Consider the following 23,848-nt stretch of genomic DNA (forward strand, 5'->3'; position numbering starts at 1 on the left):
CCACTCTGGGGTGCTCCATTACGTACAGGAAGTTACTACAAAAACAACCACAATAACAATATGGCGGCCTTCATGCAGCAAGTGACAGTGCTCAGTGAGATTAGATTGCTAAATTTGCTGAAACAGACAATAGGTAATTTATACAGATTGTCAGTACTTTTCAACTTTATTCAGTGGGAAGGTTGATTATATCAAATCAAGTCATATTTATCTCGAAATATACCTCATCCACAAGAATCGCCTGCTGAGAAATGCCACAGGGGCTCGTATCGTTGCTTACAATTGACCTGTCATACATGTACTATATAATAACTACAAAGGAGGACACTTGTCTCCTTGCTCGCGCGACTTATTTAAGAATGAACGCTGATATTGCAATCTATGCTTTGCGTAGATTAATAAATTTGGTACCGATATTTAGCTCGGGCATTCGACTGTGTATCGCTATCGAAAGTTTGACTTAATATCGTACCGTTAAGGAATGGCAAATCATTTTCCCACGCTACCGCTGGATATGGCCCTGATTGCGCCCGCTTAGTATGCGAGAACAACGCGCTGAATGGAATATAACCTCCTCATTGGCCAACTGAAAATAAGCTATAGAAAAATACTGGACGTAATATTCATTTAACCTATGGGAGGACAGTATTCAATTCTACAGAGAAAAGGCATAATTTTGTAGTCAGACTTTACTTACTCTGATGTCTTTTCTCAAATAAATTCAAATACTCACAAAAGAAATTGACCAGTTTTTAAGTTTCATTGGCCTTCATTTCAGTTGGCTGAAATGCGATGGAAGCCTAGAGTCAGGTTAAGTTGAAGTTTATGAATAAAAATGTATTAATATTGAAGAAAGTGTTAGATAGCTTCATTTCATTCAAGATTATTATCATCCTTTTAACTGATTTTCAGTATTCGTGGCTTCCATCACATTCCAGCCAACTGAAATGTAGGCCAACAGAACTTGAAAACATGTCCATTTGTTTAGTTGGGAATTTGAATTTAGTAGGAAAAAGACAGAGTAAGAAAAGTCTTACTAAAACATTATAACTTTAATTTGCAGAAAAGTGCTGATGCAGGCTGCCAAGTATATGAGATATTCCTGAAAATTTGACTTGTTGTTCTGATGTTAAACAACATCGGAACACGCTATACAGAGCATAGTCCTACATTGTAAGACCTCAACTCAGATATTTATGATTTGGGTGTCAAGATCTTACTGCCTAAATAATGACGCTGTGTAGTATGTTTTGATGTCGACTATAACACAAGTCACAAGGGTCATGAAGGCATTCAACACCGACTTTTTCAGTAATGGGTGTTATTGTTTAGAATTTGAATCTACATACCTTTAAGTGGCAATTATTCACATCATTTGGATTGCTATACATCCATATTTCTTGGGAAGGTCATTATTTAGACACCCTGAGAGGTGCATACAGCAAAATCAATGTTAATGTACTTAGACATTTTGGGACAAAATGAACCCAAAGGTGCGATCTAGTACAATCCAGACTGAATGTCACTTGCTGTGATGTGACAATGAAAGTTACGCATTATGATAAAAAGATTCGTACTACCCTCAATTGTGACAATTCCATCTGATGTGCTCTTATTTTGATCCCAGTTTAGTACATGGCCACCACTGTAACATCATAACATAGCAATAGGTAATGTTTGGCTGTAAGTTTCTTGGTGACAGTTAAGGTGCAGAGCATTCAATAACCAGGATTGAATAGACTTTGGTTTAAGAAAATTAGTGTTACATTTTAAAAGAACAATTTTATTTAATTTAAAATGAGTAAATGTGCATGTGTCCAATATGACTTGTACTATAACATCATAACGAGAGTCTAGGAATATCCCACATTGGCAGCCAATAACAATGCTTTTCTACAAATTGAAATCATAATGTTTTAGCCAGACTTTACTCTGATGTCTTTTTTTCCTGGATTAATATGGTCATTTTTTGACCAGTTGGGTAATTCCGACCATATATGTATGTCATACTGTTTACAACAAATATATGCAAATTACTTGCTGTGTTCTTTGTTTTTATTTGTGCAATGTGTATGCAGATTAGTAAAGATGTTTCCAGGCGATGTGGGCAACACATGACAAAATGACGTAATCGCCTTGGCATTCTCTCTTCCGTGTTCAAAAGCTACATTCACAATTTTTTTAATTCAGCACCTTAGTCAGGCATCATTCATCCAAGATTTGTATAGCTTTCAATAACATGATAATTATGTTATCATAGCTTTAAAATAACGCTTTCTCTTACTAAAAAAGTAAAAATTGCACTAGTTTTATGTCAGATAACAATAGTATGCAATATTCTGTATAGTGGTTGGATTTACCCCAGGTTATTTTTGATAAGGGGCAATTTCTGACCGAGAACAAAATTATGATGATTAGTATATATCATGGATCTTTGAAGTAAAAAAAATGTAGGAATAAATGTGTAATTAAAAACTAATTTAAGTAAAAGCTAAATGTTAATTCTTTCTACAATTATCTGTTTAACAATATCGCTTTCTATCTGCTATTCCTCTATCTAAAAATACTGAAGAAAAAATAAAAGCTTTTAAATCTGTCAGGATAAACAAAATCTTTGTATTTTACATATGCAATTTGTGTATATACGGCCTATACAGGTGGTTGGAATGCACCATTGGGGTCCCCGACAAATTGAGATTGGGAATCTCAATTATTTGAAAAATGAAGTGAATCCTTTTGATATAAATGTTGTATGTGTCTACCAAGATAAAGACTAGAAAGCGTGCCACCTACATGCAGAAAGAATATGCTGCAAAATTAACCAATTTTATAGTCAAACTGTTGTACCAGGTAATATTTATTTTATAGTTTAAAGTGACATAGAATCCTGGAAAAAAAACTGGTCCTCGTTGGAGATGTGATATAGGTTTCAGATGTGCGAAAAAGATATCGATGAAATTAAAAAATTGTTTTGTGGATTCTTTCTTGAAAAAGTTTAAGTTTCGCAACTTGAAATAAAAGTCTGGTGTTTTCATCAGTTCTTTCTCTTTCCATTCTCACGTTTAGCATCTATCTGCTATTTCATTGATAGCCATCCATATCATGAAGTTTTCTGTCCTCTAGAATTTGCCAAAAGAAAAATATTCACATTCTATCTCTACTATCACATAAAACACGTTTTACAGCCTCTTGATTTGACAGTGTTTGGTCCTGTCAGAAAAATATACAATCAAACTTGATCAAATTTTTTTATCAGAATCCAGGTCTAACATTAAATAAATGTTCATGACCACGGCTATTGAGGTACACTTGGTCCAAAGCAATTTAAAATCAAAATATCAGGAAAGGGTTTCAGGCTAATGGAATATGTTCAGTGGATATGTCTGCCTTAGCCGAGAGTGCATGTCAGCTATCCATGTTATAAGAGTGAGAACTTTCCTTCATGCACAGTTTCCTCTTCATCAGTTTCTGGCCAATGCCCTATTCCTGTCTCTGTCCTTAACCAACAACCCGAAGAAGAGAGCTAATCAATCTCTTTAAACACATCATCCAGCCCAGTTTCTATCCAAATCAGTACTATATTTTAATCACACTGTGTACTCTGCACCATGCTGATGATCAAGCTGTTAAATGGCTGAGCACACACTGCACATGATGATATATAATATATAATGCACTAAAACCTTCATTACAGCCAAATTGAAACAGCCAACGTACAAGTGCATCTATTTTTAGAAACGGGCTTTCTTAATGTAACCACTCACATTCTAGCTTTGTTACAACAGTCCATTGATAGGATTGCAAAATTTATGGTTTTATTATTTGTCTATGCACATGTAGTAACATCAGACATTGTTTAAATAGTATTTGCTTCACGCCTTTTTTTCACATTTTCATCAAAATTAGTGAAAACAACTTTGACATTGCATCCCTTATTGAATCCCATAACATAGCATTGTCCCATATGTTGGGATCTGCATTGCATTTTTAGGCTAAATCTTGAATAACATAACATTTAGACTTTGCTTTCTATGAGTTGAATATTTTCCTTAATAATTTTGGTCAAATGTTTATGAAAACGGACAATCTAACAGAGTCTTACTTCCCAGACAAAGCGATGTCCACCATTATTTCCCCTTGACAGGTTCACTTATGGTTTTAAACTGATTTTATGAAGAAAATAATGCACATGCCATTTCACAGTTGCTTTGGCAGTTTGCTCTAGCGTGGGAAGAAGACCTTTAGTTGCTTTGTGACTGGCTTAAATAATTCCTCAGCACTTTCTGCAAATCCCACTTTGGCTTCCTGATGCTGTTGTAGTTGCTGCCTGACAGAATCGTGGACAGGGAGAGATTTCTTAATTGCCTCTAGTCATTGTCAAGCTAGTTTAATTATACGAGATTCCATGGCTAGCGCAGAATCACTCATTATTTTAACAATGACGATTTAATTACCGACCGTTTGCCACAGCTACTATCTTTTTGCTCATGGTCCAGCAGCCCCCACTGCAAACAGTGGCACAAACAATCAGCGATGATCTACCACCGGTTGTTCCCTGATCATCTACAACAGAAGGAAGCGACTTTGCACTAGTCTACTGTCCAGCCTCCCTGATGTGTTAGAGGCCTCAGTTTATCCTTCTCGACCTTGTAAGTCCATTTTTGCCCCTTGCTCTAATTGGGCTCTATAATTTGTAGACCTAATGGTCTGTCTGGCCTCCCTGCTGCTAGTTAAAATTATCAGGTCAACAATTCTGTACTTAAAACACAAATTGCTATTTACATACTATTGTTTAAGTTTGAAACACAAATTTGTTTGTTTTTATCATCAAATGATTATGATAACTTGTGGAAATCGACTGATAGTTGCTGTAACCAGACAGATATATAAGACATCTCTGCGATAACTCATTAAGGAAAGGCTTAATGATCTATCAGCGATCAAAACACATGCCTTGTGAATGTGCAAGTGTTTGTTTGTCTGCACAGTTGAAATCAACACTAGCTATTTAATGGCTTGATGCCTACATTTCACCTTGAACTACAATACTGGAAATAACTGGCTAAGGCAAAGAAGCATCTCAAATCATACGGTCACTCGGTGTGCATCTAAAAAAATCACAGGGCAAAGTTGTTTTTTCACTTTCCTAACAGAAAAAGTAAAGTTTTCATTTCTTAGGCAACTTAGTCGCCCACTTGCCTGGTAGCATGACCCCTGATTTTTATGATCTGATCACTTGGTATAAACATCTGCTTTATCAGAGAATAAAGTGTTTTTTATCCTAGTTATGTTGTACTGTCATCTATGTCAATTTGTTTTTGTCCATTTTGTTTAGGTATGTGCCGGCGAGAGTTACCATTATTGCTGTCATGGGTGGCCTTTAAAACATGTAATTTGGGGTTTTTATCAAATATTCATGCACATTGCACCTTTATTCTTATAAAATCAACTGTGTCTGTTTGAAAAGCATACATAAATGAGCATATATGATCATTTACTTTGTTTTTCAGCATTGTAAAAAATTAATTTTACTCTTAGTACTGCCAGATATGTTGTAGAAAATCCACATGTCATATAAGCCAAATATGGGCATTTGACCTTTTAACCATGAATACATTTAATTGTTGAACTATAGGACTTTTGCATTTGAAAGTGGAAAAAATATCAAGTGTAATTTGGTTGCCATTTTGAGAAAATTTTAGTCATGATCACCAGAGCTGTCTAGTAGCTGTGCCTGTTGCTACCTTGATCTGCAATGATTCATGCCTATAATGTGACTTTTAATGCTTGAAATACATATTTCATGAAAGTAATAAAGTCACAATAGAAGTTCAATGATATCTTCTGAGTTTATTCATCATTAAAATATGTTTATAAACATTCTATGATCATTGGGAGTTGCCATTTATCTGAGTCAAAGTTTGCTTATTTATGGAAGTTAGTCCATGGTTTGTGCATCTGACATACAGATAAAATAAGTTTTTACGAGCTTTTAACTGACATTAACCAGTATAGACATTAAATTAACATGAATCACAAGACATGCAAACACAGCATGTTACGTAAATACTGTACAGTGAGACATATCACTTAGCACATAATTTAAAATTCAAGCAAACAAAGCTCATTAAAAGAAAGCAGTATTTGAAATTGAATTTTGTGGTTTGGTAATTAAAACAAAGCACAAGATTAGGGTCTGAAAGGTGTTAAGAAATATATTAAGCCATAAAAAAAGACTAATTTAATGTCCTGGTATCTTAAATTAAAAGGACACATCGATTATGACTAATAGCATTTTGAGATGGAAATTGAGCCTAACCAGTACTCATTCAAAAGAAAATGAAGGTAATAGTAGAGCACTTGGTAGTACATAAGACTTAAGACAGTAAAACAAACAGTTGCCCAGATATCATTTGTTGTCATTATGGTAGGAGAGTTAGGTCAAAGGGCAGTATTTGTAGATATGGGACAGCTCAAAACTTGTTTCATTTTTTCACGCACCTTGATGAGGCAGTTAGTCCTCCTCACATTCACTCCGTGATAGTGCTCAGCTGTAGGTGGGTAAATACTACAAATCACCACCACATCAAAGTCTTCAGCAACTCCACCTTGGAGGGGCTGTCAACACTATTGATTGACATTTGAATAGCCAATGCATGAAGACCATCCATGGGAAGACTGAGACAACAAGAATGATGTACAGTTATATACTATTTAAAGAAGTTATGTTGCCTGTATATTTGGTCAATAAGAAATTCATTTAAAAAATAGACCGGCATATTCAGTACATGTGTGTTTATAAAAGGTTGATCAGCTTCAGTGTAAAAGATTTATATGTGCATTCTCAGTTTAGTTTAAAACAAACTTACCGATTTTGGGGCCATTGGGTAACCTAGTTGTCTAAAGCTCTCGCAGTTACTGATCACTGCCACCTACCTCCGTCCACGTTGTTTCAAGACTCTGGCTGTACCAGTGTGGGTGTATGAGTAAGCTTGCCGGTAGCTTCCCATGGGTCGGTGGTTTTTATTGAGGTTTTTCTGGGTTCTTGCTCCAGCAGTTATATTGACCACCATGTATAGCCTAATGTGTGCTGAAAAATGGCATTAAACACACAACAGCAACACCACACTGACTTCATGAGAGGTACACCTTTAACGGCATAAATTTATCCTATTGGTACAAAGGAAAAGGAATCATTTGGAAGTTAAGTTAAATTCCAAATGGCAAACAATTTTATAGTATAAAATAAAGAAAAGAACAAAAAGCACTGAATTTACAACTAAAATGTAAATCTTATACTTAGTCCATAAATAGTAATGGCAGATCACATCTGTTTACAAGGTTGGATGTACATAACTCTTAAGTCTACTCGATTACTGCATGTGTTTGGTAAGGGACCAACTATTTCATTTTCAGGAGTGGTGATGCCGAGACTGGGATATGCATTTTCTTTTGACCATCGTAAAAAAAATTCTTTCATCACCGGATACATTTTTTCATGTTGAGTGAAGTCTGAAGTAGTGTCTTTTTTCCCATAAATTGGAGCAAAACAATTATTTTCAAGCCTTTTAAAAAAGAATCCTAATCCATTTTCTCTGCTCATTCAAAAATTAAATAAACTTTCCCAAGTAGAGACATGACTTAAGTGTATGTTCTGCATAAATCAATGCAGTAGCCATTATCATCACTGTTATAAATAGCATGAAACAAAACTTTAGTATCAGTAATATATATAACTTGTTGCTGCTGTGCAGCTGGCTCATTTTTGGATGGAAAATAACCGTAAGATGAAAATTCATGAGCCAGAAGGTTCTGGAATACCAGAATGACCGATGGTATAGAGCATAGATACTTTGCCCATGCACACTGTCCTTCATTCTTTTTTATGTTTGCAGACATTACTGCTGGTTTCATTTACATCATAGTAAAATTGCTTTCACTTTTTGTGTTAATGCCACAATTTGAGGGTTTTTAAAAATTGTTTTCATTGTGTGTCAGTAGTGAAAAAAGGGAAATTTTTGGCAGGTGGAAATTAGAATCTGGGCTTGTGCAATTTCATTCAAGGCATGTGTCCCAAAAAAAATTCTTTGAGCACTGGCTGCACATGCCAACCTGTTCTGAGCTACTTCCATTAGTATGCTGAGAGAGACCACTATTAATCCAGCGGCATTACATGTGCTGGATGCAGGGCCAGACATCTTAGCATATGCTTTCTGTTGCCATGGCATTATCTGCAGACTTTCTGCATACCTGCCATGATGCTGCATTGGACTCATTGAAGGTCATGCTTAACAACAGGGCAGACCTTCTAAGGGCTACTACTCCAGAAGCTGAGATTCTCTTTGAGGGCCTCATTCCTACCATGGCTTCTCAAGACTTGATGGATCACCAACACTCATCTTTCATCTCCACTCCTGGTCCATCGCAGCCGACCAGGAAACGAGATCAGGCAAATGACCTTCAGGAGCCATCTGCAAAATTTCTCAAGCAAATGCATCCCCAGTCCAATCCCAAACTCTTGCAAGACTGCCACTTCACTAATCAAGCCAAAGTAGCCCAGGTCAGATACAGGAGGGAGTTTTCTAACTCTTCTTCCTTTCCTACCGCATTGGAAGGGGGTGGGAACAACCATAGCAATTAACCCCTCTCCTGCCATGCATCCCCTTCCTGCATGTTCCATTAGGAATCCTTCAAGATTGAGACAACCTCCTCAATCCAGAATGCTTGTCGTTCATTTGTTTTGGGCCATCTCCATCGACGTTCAGGATGTTCACATACATATCCTGATATTTTCCTCCACACTGCAAATATCTACATTTTTGCCTGGACCAGAAAGTTTTTGGATTTCAGGTTCTGCTTTTCGGAATCTCTTCCTCACCCAGAGTCTTCACCAGGATCATGGGAGTGGTAGCAGCCTACCTCTGAATACTGGGAACATAGTATTTTGAAGACTGGCAGAATCACAATGTCCAAGTTTAGTTCCTTCATCAGGATCAGTTTTGCTTTTGGTCCATTGTAACTCGATTGGGTCTCTGACCCAACCTTGAGAAGTCTTGTTCCATGATAGGACTTTGTTTATGTGGAGATGAACTTTCTCACAAGATACATCCAGTTCCCTTCTAGTTGTGATATAAACAAGCAGCAGAAGACAATTGAGTGCCAACATCAACCATTACGTACTTGTCTGATTATTTTAAAAAAATTGTATCACCCAAGGTTTTAAATTTTATATTACCAAAGCACCTGATACCGTATCATGGAGTGATAGTGTATTAAGTTTTGGTGAGATGGATATCATTTTGGGTTGAATTTCACAGCTCATCCTTTACCGATTGTCAGGAAATTATTGAAAAGTCTTTTTTCACGAAAGTTAGATTACTGGGATTCTCTCCAATAATTTCTTGTCATTGGTCCTGCATCAGTCTGTGAAATTGTTAAGCTTATTCAGCCAATAGAATTTAAGCAGCTGGGTATAGAAACAGGGCATTTTTTCAATTACAACATTGGCTATTGTAAAAGAAACATGATAGGTACTAAGCCAGGGGTTATATGCTATAAAATAATGGAGGGTTGCCAGAACAAGGTTGACTCTAGTGGGCAATGAATATTTTCATTCTGTGACTGTGATCATGGGTCTCTTTTTGGAGTTGTGATGTCATAAATATAGCAGGGATCATGCTAGCTCCTGGATATTGTGGTTATTTTCACAGATTTCTTATATGGAGTTGTACTTGCCTGGATACGGCAAGGAATGGGAATAACTCATGGTTAAACCACCTTTAGGCTTAGGTTTGGATGTGTGTATTCGTAAAGAGAAGCTGCAAGGAATTAGATTAAATCAGCCTCATAATTGGTGCAAGACTAACAAAGAACATAGTGAGAAAAGGAACGACATACATGAATCCTTATGTTGTATGGTGGCTCTGGATAGTCACAACATATCTATCTCTTCTCAAAATAAGTTAAATCAATGTTATTCATGGTTTGAAACATTTTTTTACACCAAGTAGAACTGCTAGATTACTGTGCTATGTATACTGGTATATAATACTCCATGTAGGAGATCTTATGATCAGCTTGTTAATTGTATTATGATTGAACATATATATATATATATAACTTGTTGCTATTGCATAGCTAGTACTTTTCCAGGAGGAAAATACCTGAGCTAATGACAGAAATTCCATCCTCACTTAAGTGTGAACCAGAATCTTCCAGCCCCTGAGTAAGAGCCCCATACAAGGACCATCTCGTGTATTTTTTGTTGTCATGTTGTAAGAGTCAGCATTGTTTATGTTAAGAAGATTAGCACCTTTTTACACAGGGCAGCGAGTGATTTATTATCATGTGTTAAATATTCTTTATTATACTTCATGATAATACCACCACTTCAATTTTAAAAAAATTAAAAGCTAGTTAATTAACCTCTCCTGAGAGTTTTTTTAAATTTGCCATGTACACTGTAAGGGTGTTAGTAATTACAGTTTCTTGTATTATTTGTGTTCAGGTAACTTTTCGAAGCTGCAAGGGTAAGTAGTTTATTTGAATTTCCTCATCTGTACATTTTGTAGTCTATGGACTCACCTGCAAGTCATTTCATTCATTTTACCTATATCATGAATTGTGACTTTTTATCCATGGTAAGAAGGTTGCACTGCCCTTCTTAATTGTATCTATCATACCTTGTTTATCAGGAACTCTGGTTCTTTTTCTTTTTAGTTTGAATAGCCGTCAGTAAATATTTTCCTAAATCATATCCTATTGGTTTTTTGTTAATTCCTTGTACCTTACTTTTAATAAATGGCCTGGTTGACTTATTATTGCTTTTATGTCCTGAATGCTTAGCATTGCTTCTTTTCCCATTTAACTTTAGTGAAACACCCACATAAGGTGTCTTCTTGCTGAATAATTATATTAACATTGACTTAGTCTACACTCACCTGGTGCATTCATCCATTTTTGTACATCATTCTTTCATTCAGCAGCTTTGTTTCAGGAACAATATCTAAGCAAGGATTGGATAAGTGTGACAACAAGAAATCTCCTTGAAACCCCAATACATGCCAGTTTATCCCTATGTACTGTAAGAGGACAGATTGCTGTCCATTTTGTAACCTGTGGTCTGATGAGATTTAGGATCTAGCAGAGAGCCAATTAACCTACTAAGCGAAGAAGAAGGTACCCGCATCTTCATCAGAATTTTCTGGGTTCTCTACCTCTTGAGTCCATCTGGTCTCAGAGAAAGATGACTCAGGTCTCCTTGGAGACTCCTATGATTTGTGGGGCACTGCCAAGGGACGGTATAAAGGGTGAAGAGTGAATTGCATTTTCCTGAGAGAATGGAGCATCATTCCCATTCCTTATGGTAGAGAGCAAGTCACACCATTCCAAGACGGAGGTACAGCATCTTCTCTTGACCACTAGGATAGAGAGCAAGTTGCACCCACCCCTTGGGGAGCAACAGCACCCTCTCTTGTCCAAGGGCAGAGAATGAGTCACAACCCCAATTCTAGGGGTGAGCAGCTCTCTCTACTGACCCCCAGCTCAGTAAGGTCTGATAATGAGTCAAGCCTACCCCTCCCTGGTGAGCAGTACCCTTTCAGTCCCAAGGACCCGTTGTTGATGTGATCTAGTGATCTAGCCCCTTGAAGAAGGGAGTGCACAGATCAAAGTCATATCTGAGGATAGGTCTTTCTGTAGATACCAGGTACATGGTATAGGGCATGTGTCTTTAGAACCCATACAGTACAGAGATAGGTATTGGTCTTAGAACCCATCTCTCTCCAGACTTACCTTTTCATCCCACAGTGGACTGTGAATCGGTTTACATTCTGCTCATTAGCATCTCCTCATCCCTGTTATTCCTCTTAATCCTTCCTCCACAGAGATGTGATTGGTCCTTTCCCTACATGCAGCCATGGACCTCTGGACCTGGGCCTCATGGTTGTGAGGTCATATCTGCAAACCATCAATGTACTTCATCTTATGAGGTTGGGTCTAAAAAGAGGGAGGTGATAGACCTTCCCCAAAATGATACAGGTGGGCAGAGAACCACCCAAAACCATGTGCAGAGACCATTGCTCTAAACAGTTTATTATCTCCACAGGAAGAGTTTCAAGATAAAGTTTCTCCACCTGCCAAGTCTCTACCCATGCAGAGAGACACTACTGTCATGTAGTCCTGCCTCCCAGGAGAAAGTACATGATGAAGAAAGATGTCTTTTTATCCTCGTTGAGGACAAGTTTGACGAAGAGCAGGCAATCATGGTAACCCTCCTTTTTGAAGAGAAACAAAGCTCATTTTCTACTTTTAAGAGCTATTGACAGCCCTTTCCAACACATATTTTCAAAAGGCCCTTCCATCGGAATGTATTCTCACTTGGCAGACCTGATCAAGTATTTCAAATTGCAGAGATCAGTGTCTCGTGTTCTAATGCATAACTGGAATTTCATATGTCTTGTAGTCTCTAAATAAAACCACATATGAACTTTTGATTGAAACTTCCTCTGAGCATATAAACCTGAAGATGGTTTTCTTGCTTGCCATCGCATTTGCAAGATGAAGGAGCAAGCTTAATGCCCTATCCATAAAGCAAGGCTTTATTAGGTTCAGTGGGAATTGTGAGTCAGCTTCTCTCCTTTGCAGCATTTAACCATTTTTCATTAGTTGCTCCACTCCTGACTGAGATCCCCAGTCTCATCTATATCTGTGCTGGAGATATCCAAAACTAGACATTTATGTACAGTTTGGGCTCTGTTTTTAAATGTACTTGGCAGCCATTAAAGGGTGAACGAAGGGTAGAAAACCTGCTCATTAAAAGTTCAGCTTCCACCATTTCTTGGTGGATCACCTTAATTATCAAGAGAGCTTACCAATAGGGACCTGCCCTTTATGAAAATTAAATTCCATCAGGTTTATGCTTTTACCACTTCATGGGCCAAACTCATTCATCTTTAGGTAATGGGTTGTGAGCTATGTTGGCACTCTCACACTACTTTCTCCTCCTCTTGCCTTTGTTCATTAGCCCATCAAAGCAAAAGTATTTTCTCACTGTGCCTAATCTTTGCTTAAAAAGTGGTTCGTATGGATTCCACCCAGCAGCAGTCTCCTGCTCTACTGTAAGGGTGTTTGTTTTTTATTAGCCAGTTTTGGGGTAATCAGACATGCCACCAAACTAACAAATTCAGCTATGCAATAGCAGGTACGATGTTTCTGATATTAAAATGTAGGTTTTGGAGGAGTAAAACTGATTTTTATTGATGTAATACTTACCTTCTACTATTGCCAGAATCCCTTCTTCTTCCCTGCACTAATGTCACACTTTGGTCTGCTACTTCAAATATATGAGATTGTCCTTTATGATCATGGATGCGCAACATATGGGGCATATGCAGAGTTCTGGAAGATTCTGCATGGTTCACACAAATACGAGAACAGTATTTCTGTCATTTGGTCTGGTATTTTCCTCTCAGAAAGGTACTAGGTACTATCTGAAATATATGCTACATGTCTTCATGTTATGACTGTATATATGAACTGTAGTGAAAATATAAAATGTCACTATAATTTAAATGTTGGTACAGATGATCTTTTAACCCATCCCAGAGCTCCCTTGGAGGGAAGCCAAAGCTGATGACTTTCTTGTTTATGAATACTGTGTAAAACTTTCTTGACTAATAGACATATAGAAAAGTAAAATACGAAGTTTGGTGAAACTCCACCCAGCAGTTAAGGTAATGAGTAACAGGCAGGAGGGATTGATATCAGGATAATGGGACAGACATATATACAAGTATAGCAATACAAATACAGGTGTACATGATACATAATTACAGGTATACATAACACACAGACACATTATCATAATATCTCAAAGTTAACTCCTAGGGATAAAAACTAATAATTTCGGCTACTTAGTTAAAGAATGTCATTTATTTTTAGGTTGATCTTAATTTTTGCTGCAATCCTTTTTTCAGGCTGCACAAGGTGTATTTCATATAGGCAAGTTAGTTCATCAAGCAGTGGAAATGATAACAGGTAATTTTCACAGAGCATACATTGATATATTCATTGCCATGCTTTTGTTATATTTACTTATGCACAAGTATCTTGCCAAAAAAAGTTAAGATTTGGATGAATTGGTCCATGTTATATAGAGGAACAAACAGCTTGTCAAAATGAGGCAATACACTGCATATAAAAACATTTTCAAAAGTATTGATCAGTTTAAAACTCCCTGTACAGTTGATAAATATCTTTTATGACCCTAAATGATGTTGTCATGATACTTACTCTCTGTATACAGGATTATATTTGTGATGCAGGATATAAATATTCATTGCTTATTTGCAAATTAAATGTAGTTTGTGAGAAAGAAAGTTGGGTTAAAGCTACAGGTCTTTCAAACCAGATAAACAACTTCATCAACAACCTTTTTTGTAGTCAAGCTTAAAGGAGAGACTTCAGTGTTTATCATTTATAACTTAAGGTTTGGTGGCCACGAGAAACCTCTCGTGGGACTGTCAGCAGATGGAAGTACAGTTGTCTGCTGGCATCCTGAGTCAACATTTCCCTATGAGTACACCAGGGTAAGATCTCCTGGCAGACTATTATTTTACATCAGTAACATTAACACTAAAACAACTAACAAAAGTCACTGATTTTGCTGAGTGAAATGCAAGAATAATTCATACCGATGGATCTTTTATTATCTTCAAAACTTGGTCATGTAAATTGTTAAAACTTAATGATATAAGGATTATTTCCTGATACCTTGAATCATGAAGTCTGTATGATCACACAGAGCATAAGCACAAACAGTGTTTTTTTTATCCATTACATTCTAGTTTATTAAAAACACAATATGTAATGTTGTTTTTAACTTGCCTCAAAATGTCTTGGTTATATTTACAGTTCTTTTATGCGCCCAAGGCTCAAGACCCCTTTTAAAATTATTTGTAAAGTTGAACTGTAACATTCTTACATGGTTTGCAATCATCCCACATGTCATTTGTTTGGTATAGAGTCGAACATGCATTATAATTCTTGTTTAAATTTAGAATTTATGTTTAAATGAATTTTTAGCTATCTGATACTAGTGATGTAACTACACGTACATGTACCTGTAATCTGAGTCTCACATCAGATTTTGTTCTTGTTTCAGGCCGTACCTAGATATGATCCAGAAATTAGAGAGGTATGATCTCAGACTGTATTTGATCAGTGTTGCTAATACTAACCTAATCTCAGTTCACAGGTGCCTGACAATCCATTTACCATGACAACACTTGTAAACAGGAATGATTTATTACAGATCAATTTAAATTGCTTCATTTTCTGTAACTGTTGAACACTTGTTAAAAATAATGTTTTGAAGTGTAAATACTTTATCAATAGTTACAGACTTAAAATATTTATTTTAATTTTTGCAGATGCAAATTCTCTAACTGAAAATTGAAATGAAACAAAAATAATGTTGATTTTTATGTATTGTTGTTGCATGAAAAAGTATAGGGTATGAGAAATGGCAGACAGTGCAGTGCGTTTCTTTTGCAGAGAAAGTGGCTTTTGAGGGTCAGCAGAAAAATAAAACTTAAATTAACCATTAATAGAGATACATTTTTTGTGGGAAAGGTTTCCATTGAATTAAATATACAATATTTTTTGGGGATCACTTTGATATGACACTATTATGTGTAAACATATTCAGAAAATTCTTCAGAAAAAATTTGTCAAAACTGCCTGTTAAAAACTAATTTGGCATTTATGTTTAATGTAATGAAATAGAAATCTAGGAAAAGAATGCAAATATTGTTTTTTCATTAATTAATCATATGTGCATTTATAAAAAACAAATTGTATAAAACCTCTTTCTCTTTCACTAATGAATGCCAGTATGTTTTCATTAGCCTTTATATTATCATTGTGCCCTCTTGAACAAGTTGTGCAAAAATTGGCATACGCAGGCAAAAATACAAGAAAATCCACAGCTAAACAGCATGCCCACATACTTTTCATATTCATTCACTCGTGCATTATCCCAACCAGCCCTCGTACCTTTCCATTCCCTCTTTCCATCAATCACATTCTAAGGAGGAGATTTAAAGGATAATTTGTATATTTAGATGTTATCACCCATTGTTTCAAAATAATATTGGTGTAGGAGGTAAATAGCACAAGCAAGATTGGTGTAGTCACAGAAATTGTGTGGCAAGTTGACTGCTGTTTTCATTTGATGCTTTATTTAATTTATATCTTATAACTTTTACTGACAATTCATGCTACTATCAACATTTTCTGGATATACTTTCTTATCTCTTTCTGAATCTCTAAATATTTGCTGATGAAGGACAGATAAAAAAAAATCTTTTTGAAGTAATGCCCTTATGTATGAAAAATCATGTAATATTCCTGATCCCATTCTCACGTTTTTTGCTACATAATACAAGATGCAGAACTCTAGTGATACAGACACTATCTAAAGTTTAAAACGAGATAGACATGCAAAAAATTTTTCCATGTGATTTCCGTGTTTTTGTCATTAAAACCAATTATTTTGTTAATTTGTATAAGTTCAACACAGAACTTGATGTTTGTAACAGAAGTCGGATGTTTTCAGTTATTGTATGCTTTGTGGAAACAATTTCATTCTTCACTTGGAAAGTGAAGCTCTCAGAATTTCATACAGATCAATACCTTGGTTTTTAAAAGTGTTGACCAGAGAGACATATAATATATCCATACCAGAAATGAAAGAAATGTTGTGTTGTTGTGACTTTTGTACCTCCTTGTGTGACTAGAGCATGGTTACTCTGTCAGCAGAAGAATCAGAAGAAGACTTAATAACAGTGCAAATGAAAAAAAATCTGAGAGTTGTATTTTTACACTGCCTTGAGGTGGTTGACTATGAGGCATTGATGTACAATAATGCTGAAAGACTATGTTTTATTTAAAAAAAAACATAGATGAAATATTTTGACAAATAAAACTTTGTTAGATATATTATTCACTCTGAGATGTATAGAAAATTTGTGAACTATGAAATTTTCTTTAAAACTTAGATTGGTTATACACGTTGTTTCAGTTTTCCAGTTCTACTTCATGTAGTTTGTTCCAAGTTGCATATTTCCTTAAATAAGTAATGCCCGGTAAACTACATTCTTTGTTTCTGATATTTATGTTACCGCCATTATATCCTTTTGCAATCCACTTTCTAATCTGAATCTATCCATGGATTCTGTTATTGGATAATACGTGTTTTGGTGTGTGCCTTCCCAAAATTATTTAAAAGTGTATCACTCTATATCCGTCCATGATATTATTTATGATACAAATCAAGAAGTCTTATGTTTACAGGATAGTGTTGCAAAAGTTCACTAAAGTAAATAGTTGTGCAAAGTTTTACATGACTGAATCAAATCCATGAAGAGGTAGTATCTGTGTCAATTATTTGATAAACTGATATGACAAAGTCAGACAGCATACATAATTTTCTTTGGATGAGGATCACATTCACATATGTATCACAATTTGGAAGAAAAAAGAAGAAGAAAAAAAACTCAATATAAACTTCATTTCTAGATAAATACCACATTATTAATGATATCTTGTAAAATTGAAAACAATAATAGATACTCTGGTATATTTTTTAAAAAAAAGTAAAGTTTTTACCTCAAGTACCACTGAATTGTTCATCAGTGAGTGTCATTGTATGCTGTGAAAAATTGCGTTGATTTTTTCATATTTTGTCATTTTCTCAAAAATAATCCACACAGTGGACAAGGAAAATATTTTCCACCATGATCATCCCTGGGTTCTGCAAACCTTATTTATAATTGGATGTCATTTGGTAGGTTAATTTCATATTACACATAGCTGTATCTGGAATAGGTTTTGGTTTTTTAGTTGCAATTGAGTTATTGCCCTTTTCCCATCAACTTGACATCTCCAGTAGAGCAAATGCCAGCAACCAGCATTACTAAGGAACCATTTACATGTAACATGTTTTTAGATCATGGGATGGTCTGTTGTCCATGATCTCCATGTCCATTAGTTTGTTTTTGTTGCTACTCCTCATAAACTACTTGGAGGATTGCAATGAAACTTGAAAAACGCATCCATCACATGGTCTAAATGAAAATGGTGCAACTCACATGTCCAATATGGCTAAAACAGCAGCCAGCTTGAAATTCTTATTATTGTTACCACCTGAACAGAAAGTCATATTGAAATGGATTTTTCACCAAAGACCTTTTATATCTAGTTGGTTCTAAAAGTAAATGGTACCAATCTGAAGTCCAGTATGGCCACCATGATAGCCGTCTTGAAAATCTTGTTATTACTACTCCTTCTAAATGGATAGTCATATCAACCTTGGGTTTTCACTAAAAGACTTCTTATTACGTCTGGTTGGTCTGAAATGAAAATAGTGCTGATATGTTGCCCTATATGGCTGTCACAATGGCCATCTTAAAATTCTTCTGCTACTTCTCCTGAATGAAAAGTGATATGACTATGGGGTTCTCACTAGAAGACTTTACCTCATTTAAGCACTTTTTGGACACCTCAAGCAGATTTCATACAAGCATCTTTGGACACCTGCACCATTCTCCATGGAAGCATATTTGGACACCTACAGTAAATACGAGTCATTTTGAGCTGGTTTTTGTAGTGCCTGGAGGCATTGAGATCAATGAATGTGTGGTTGCTATTTAAGATCTTGTCATAATCTGTTATTTAAAATAACTGGTTTGGATTTTCTGTTCTCCAAAGTAGAGGCCATGTATTTCATCTAGTACTTTTTTTCAAAGTGGATGATTAAAATTACAACTATGAAGGTTTCAGTATGTCAGATATAGGCTCCAATGTTGATGTAGTCAATACTAATTTTGGATAATTTATCAAACTGGAATGATTTATTAATGTAGGTGTAAATAATGAACCAATAGACTTCAAGGATGAGAAATATCAGCTAAGGTTGGTCACACTGCTTCACTGACTTGATGGTGAACCAGTTTTCTCAATATTTTTTAACTACATAAAAAATCTTCTGTCAAAAATAATTATGCAACTATAAAAAATGTATTTTACTCAAAAAAAACTTTTTAATGATAATAGATGTGTACAAAAGAAGTAATATAATTAAAAATGATGTTGAACTTAAAATATACTCCACTGCTGTTAGTATAACAGGCAGGCCCATGCATACAAGTCATATAGGTAACAGATGTTCTATTTATAGCACACTGCATTATGTGGCTTGGAGACATCTACATGTGTATCAACTGCCCAAACACCAACAGACTATATGAGGTAAAGGGTTAAAGCCCCAATACCGCCAATTTTCATACATTTCATCATTCTTCCAATCTAAAATTTGAAAGAAGGAAATTATTTTTTTATAAAGAAAATGACATTAACCATTCTTTGAAATAATCAAGATGTTAAGTTTAAACAATGTTCATTTATTCAGTTTAGAATGGGGAGATGCAACCTCTTAATTAGTAGCCAAGGTCGCTTATAATGCTGTTGTTTATTGGGAGTACTCCTAAAGCAGTGATGTTATACATTCGACAAATTCTTTTAGTGTCTAATCTGATAACATTCACATGATGCTGACAAATTGATTCAATGGGAAATGAAGAGAGGTGGGTCTACTTTGTCTAAGTGGATCGGAGAATAAAAAGTGTGCATTTTATAAAAATAAGAAAGGTGAATATTGGTGATCAGATGGGGTGCTGGAATACTTTGAAGGGCAAACTTGGGCTGAAGACAAACCCAGCTGTTATGGATTTCCTTATTAATTGTTAAGCATATGATACAGTCTTGTAAAAAATAATATACCTTAGTTATGTCTTTAAAGTAAAATTACTTATAAATGCTTGGCCAAGTACTGCATGCTATAAGTCACAAACTCGGAATAGCATTTCACACAAGGATCGCCTACTTTGTCTGACATGGCATGTCACTGGCTTCTTATGCTTACAATGGTGACATCATCAAATCTTTTTGTTCCCACTTTCAGTTGAAATCAATTGATCCAAAGATGTCACCAATCAGTGTCGGATTAATTTGTATGCTTGTGAAAATGGGCTGGTTTCTCAGTTCAAGGGAGAAATTACATGCTGTATGCACATCCAAAATAGCCATCATAGTGGACATCTTGTTATTGGTACTTCTCCAGAATGGCTGGTCATATCAACATAAGTCTTTTTATTAAATGACTGCTTATGATGTCTTGTTGAAAATTGTGCTCTCCATATATCCATTATGACAGTGGTCATCCTGAAAATCTTGGTATTACTAATCCTGAATGAATGGTCATATCAGCATGGGTTTTTACTGAACGACTTCTGACGATATCTTTCTTGTTGGTCATGAATGAAAATCATACCAGTTTGAGTTTAATTATTGTTGCCACAATGGCCATCTTGAAATCTTGTTATGGTGCCAATCTGATATCCAATATGGCCACCATGGCAGTCATCTTGAAAATCCTACTGTTATGTCAACATGGGGTTTTCACCAGAAGATTTCTTATGATGTCGTATTGGCCCTGATTTAAAAAAGTGCCAGTCTAACAACCATATGTCTACACCAGCAGCAAATTTGAAAATGTTGTTATTGGTGAAGAATATCAGAAATAGTTTCAACACTCAGCTGTTAAAGGAAGAAATGCTCATCTTGAATTCCTGTAAAATAATTCTATCCAGTAAAGCATCAGTCCCATAGAACGACTCTTGTTTGCAATATGGTAACTACAGTGTCTCTTAGGCAATGATGTGCTTAATATGGGTTTTATCAACTCTATTTTGGAGAGAATTATTTAACAATTAACCTTCATATCTACATACGTGATGTTGCTTGTAACTCACATAGTTCAATATTCATTCATCATATTCTGATGTAGTTTGGTATGAACATTGACTATTAGACTTAGAAGCACCTTCTATTGGTTTTGTTTCATCTAGTTTCATCTACTCCATTTAGGACAGAGTTATGCTCCTTGTTAAGCAAAGTCTTGTCTTCACATAGAAGCATGGAATGTTACTTGTAATCAAGATAGCTCAAAACCATTCAACAGATTCTGATGGACTTTTTGTAAATTTTTTGTGTCTTTGACTAAGTGTGCTTTTCATGAGGTTTGTCTTGTTACACTATTTTGGACAGAAGTATTGCCTTCACAAATAATTTTATATCTTCACATGGGACATAGCTCAAGAAACATTTAATATATTTAGATGCAAAATGGTGTGAATACTGTTTCATAGACCTAAATGTGTCTTTTATGGATTTAGTCTTGTCCACTCCATTTTGGACATAATTGTGTCTTTTCATATCTTTACATGGTAAGTTGCTAACATTAATGAGTTCTCCAAGAAGTTGGATTTCAAGCATTCTGTGTCATCATTAGGAGAAGCCATGGCCCTAATTTACATCTTGGCCTGACTTTGGTTTCCTCCAAGCCTCTGTTTAAGGCCTACAGAGCCAATTGTAGTGATCATCATTATAGTGATCATCATTATAGTGATCATCATTGTAGTGATCATCATTGTAGTGATCATCATTATAGTGATCATCATTGTAGTGATAATCATTATAGTGATCATTGTTACCATCTTAGCATCCCCTGTTGTTTTTAATTATGTAGGGTGACTCAGTCCTGAGGGTACAGCTACTAAAGGAGGATAAGATGAAGTACCGCCAGACAGGACCTACAGATGTGGAACTGGCCAACATGTTCTTCACCACCAAACACAGATGGTACCCTAAGTATGTACATACATGCACAATTAACATGCATGCTGTCTTTCCAGTGATAAGCTCTCTGGCATTGCCTTATAAATTTCTACCTGTAATCACAAATCTTTATGAAAACCAATGTGTGATGTTGTTATGGAAATTGAAACTAGATTTTTCAGTATGGTTTAAAAATATTGCAATTGTCAAGAGTTGAATCTGTGACTTCTGACTTTAGATTTGCCTGTTATAGACAAACAGTTTACATCACAAGGTTACAGTTTATAATACGGTGGCCGAGTGGTCTACAGCGCTCACCATTCCGGATCACTGCCATCTCACCTCTGTCTGCGTGGTTTCGAGTCCAAGCCTCGGCTAGCGTGGTTACATGGGAAAGCCAGCCAGTAGCTTCTCGTGGGTCGGTGGTTCTTCCCTGGGTTTTCCAGGGTTCTTCCTCCACCAGTTATACTGGCCGCCATGTATAGCCTATCTTGTGCTGAAAAATGGCATTAAACCCTAGAACAACAACAACAGTTTATAATACAGTACGTTATCGAGAAATTGTCATGTCTTATTGTGACTATTGGTGATAGACATGGTGTATGCATTGAATGTTTGTTTGAAAAATGGGGAGGTGGGTTTATCAATGATTGAAAAAAATTGACAAAATTAAGTGGTGGTAATGGATCATCGAGCATAAACTTGAGGACTTAAAGTAACACTTAATTTTACAAGCTTATTTTTTCCCAAAACTTGGTTAAAAAAAGATTATGGTTTAAATCCATGGCAACTTGTAAATTAATTTATAAAATGATATTGATTTTGAAAATTCATACTGTTCGTGAATTGCAATGATAACTATTTTTCAACCAATGTATGCATTATCCTATATTTTCAGACCAGAAAAGATGTACAGGAAGAGAAATCCTCCAAAGGACAGAGATGGACTATGATTGAATATTTTGTAACTCTTGCACCATTTTGTCAAGTGATTTTCATAATTCTTTAATGTAAATAAATGCAAGATATGTTTGTTTTTGTTTCTTTCTTATTTAGCTAAACTTTTTATTTTTGCAAAGCAGGAAAAATTACATATAGTTATCTGGGTAATTTTCAAGAAGTCAGGTAAAACCAGAAGTTACAGAATTTTAACTTTGATATTGCATAGATACAAAATTGCAGCATTTTAAATTATTGTAAACAACAAATATGATGCTTTTGAAAAGAACAGGCTCAAAATTTGGGTTTCAGAAAATTTCAGATCCAAAGAAGAGGCAGGCACATATAATTGTGCATATCAAATAAAGATTTGCAAGAAACTTCAAAATTTACTTTTGTTTTTCCTAGTTTTATAACTTTATAAATTTTGTGTGAAGCAGAAATAGTTTCCCTTTATAAATCTTTCTGTTCTCTGGTTTACCATTATTCATTTAATTTTTTGTTCATGAAAATGTATTTTGTTTTTTGATTAGGAGGGATTATATATAAAGGTAGTCATAATAATTTTGTGCAGTGACCCCATGTTTGAAATAAAAAGAAATTGGACCATAAAAGGATCTAAGTGACCTACAATACCTGCCAACTTACCTGTAGCAAAAAAGAATAACTCTGATGCAGTTTGTTATCTCATTTTCATCTAACATACCACTCTACCTATAAATAATGTGACTTAAGCTCCTAGACCAGAAGGGCTAATGGGATGGCAGTGTCCACCATTGGGCGACCTTCCAGTGTCTGTCCATCAGTTACCACAAGTTTATTGTCGCTAGGCCTTCCAATGTACTAAAATTTTTATCAAACTTTATACACACATTTGTCAATGGGGTAGTGGATCCTAAATAAAAATATCTCTGATCTGACTTCCAATATGACTGCCATGGTGGCCATCTTGTTATTGCTATGCCTCCTTGAAGTATGGTCATATTGATATGGTGTTTCCACCAAAGTACTTATGATGTCTAGTTGGGTCTTAATGATAATGGTACAAATTTGACATCCAATATGGCCACATAGGCATCTTAAAAATCGTCATATTGCTACTCTTCTTAAATGGTGTTTTCACAAGGAGACTTCTTACTGTGTCCATTTAGTCCAAAATGAAATTGATATA

At 35.6% G+C, this 23,848-nt stretch overlaps 1 protein-coding gene across 1 annotated transcript; it reads left to right on the forward strand.

The window, feature by feature from the left end:
• LOC149774341 (large ribosomal subunit protein mL42-like) lies at positions 1 to 22,770 on the forward strand. The gene is made up of 6 exons (XM_089945406.1): positions 1 to 133; positions 13,977 to 14,037; positions 14,489 to 14,588; positions 15,164 to 15,196; positions 21,650 to 21,771; positions 22,637 to 22,770. Exons 1-6 carry the CDS (start codon positions 61 to 63, stop codon positions 22,689 to 22,691), a joined length of 444 nt encoding a protein of 147 aa, XP_089801532.1. The 5' UTR covers positions 1 to 60; the 3' UTR covers positions 22,692 to 22,770.
• Positions 22,771 to 23,848: the final 1,078 nt, after the last annotated feature.

The sequence above is a fragment of the Sinohyriopsis cumingii genome, unplaced genomic scaffold, assembly GCF_028554795.1.
Source record: "Sinohyriopsis cumingii isolate HCF-2022 unplaced genomic scaffold, ASM2855479v2 utg000349l, whole genome shotgun sequence".
Taxonomy (NCBI): domain Eukaryota; kingdom Metazoa; phylum Mollusca; class Bivalvia; order Unionida; family Unionidae; genus Sinohyriopsis; species Sinohyriopsis cumingii.

Excerpts from the sequence above, each read along its gene's own strand:
- LOC149774341 (XM_089945406.1), top strand. The coding sequence starts at position 61 with ATGGCGGCCTTCATGCAGCAAGTGACAGTGCTCAGTGAGATTAGATTG. Across the intron at positions 134-13,976 it reads TTTGCTGAAACAGACAATAG|GCTGCACAAGGTGTATTTCA; the intron begins GTAATTTATACA and ends TCCTTTTTTCAG. Across the intron at positions 14,589-15,163 it reads TTCCCTATGAGTACACCAGG|GCCGTACCTAGATATGATCC; the intron begins GTAAGATCTCCT and ends TTCTTGTTTCAG.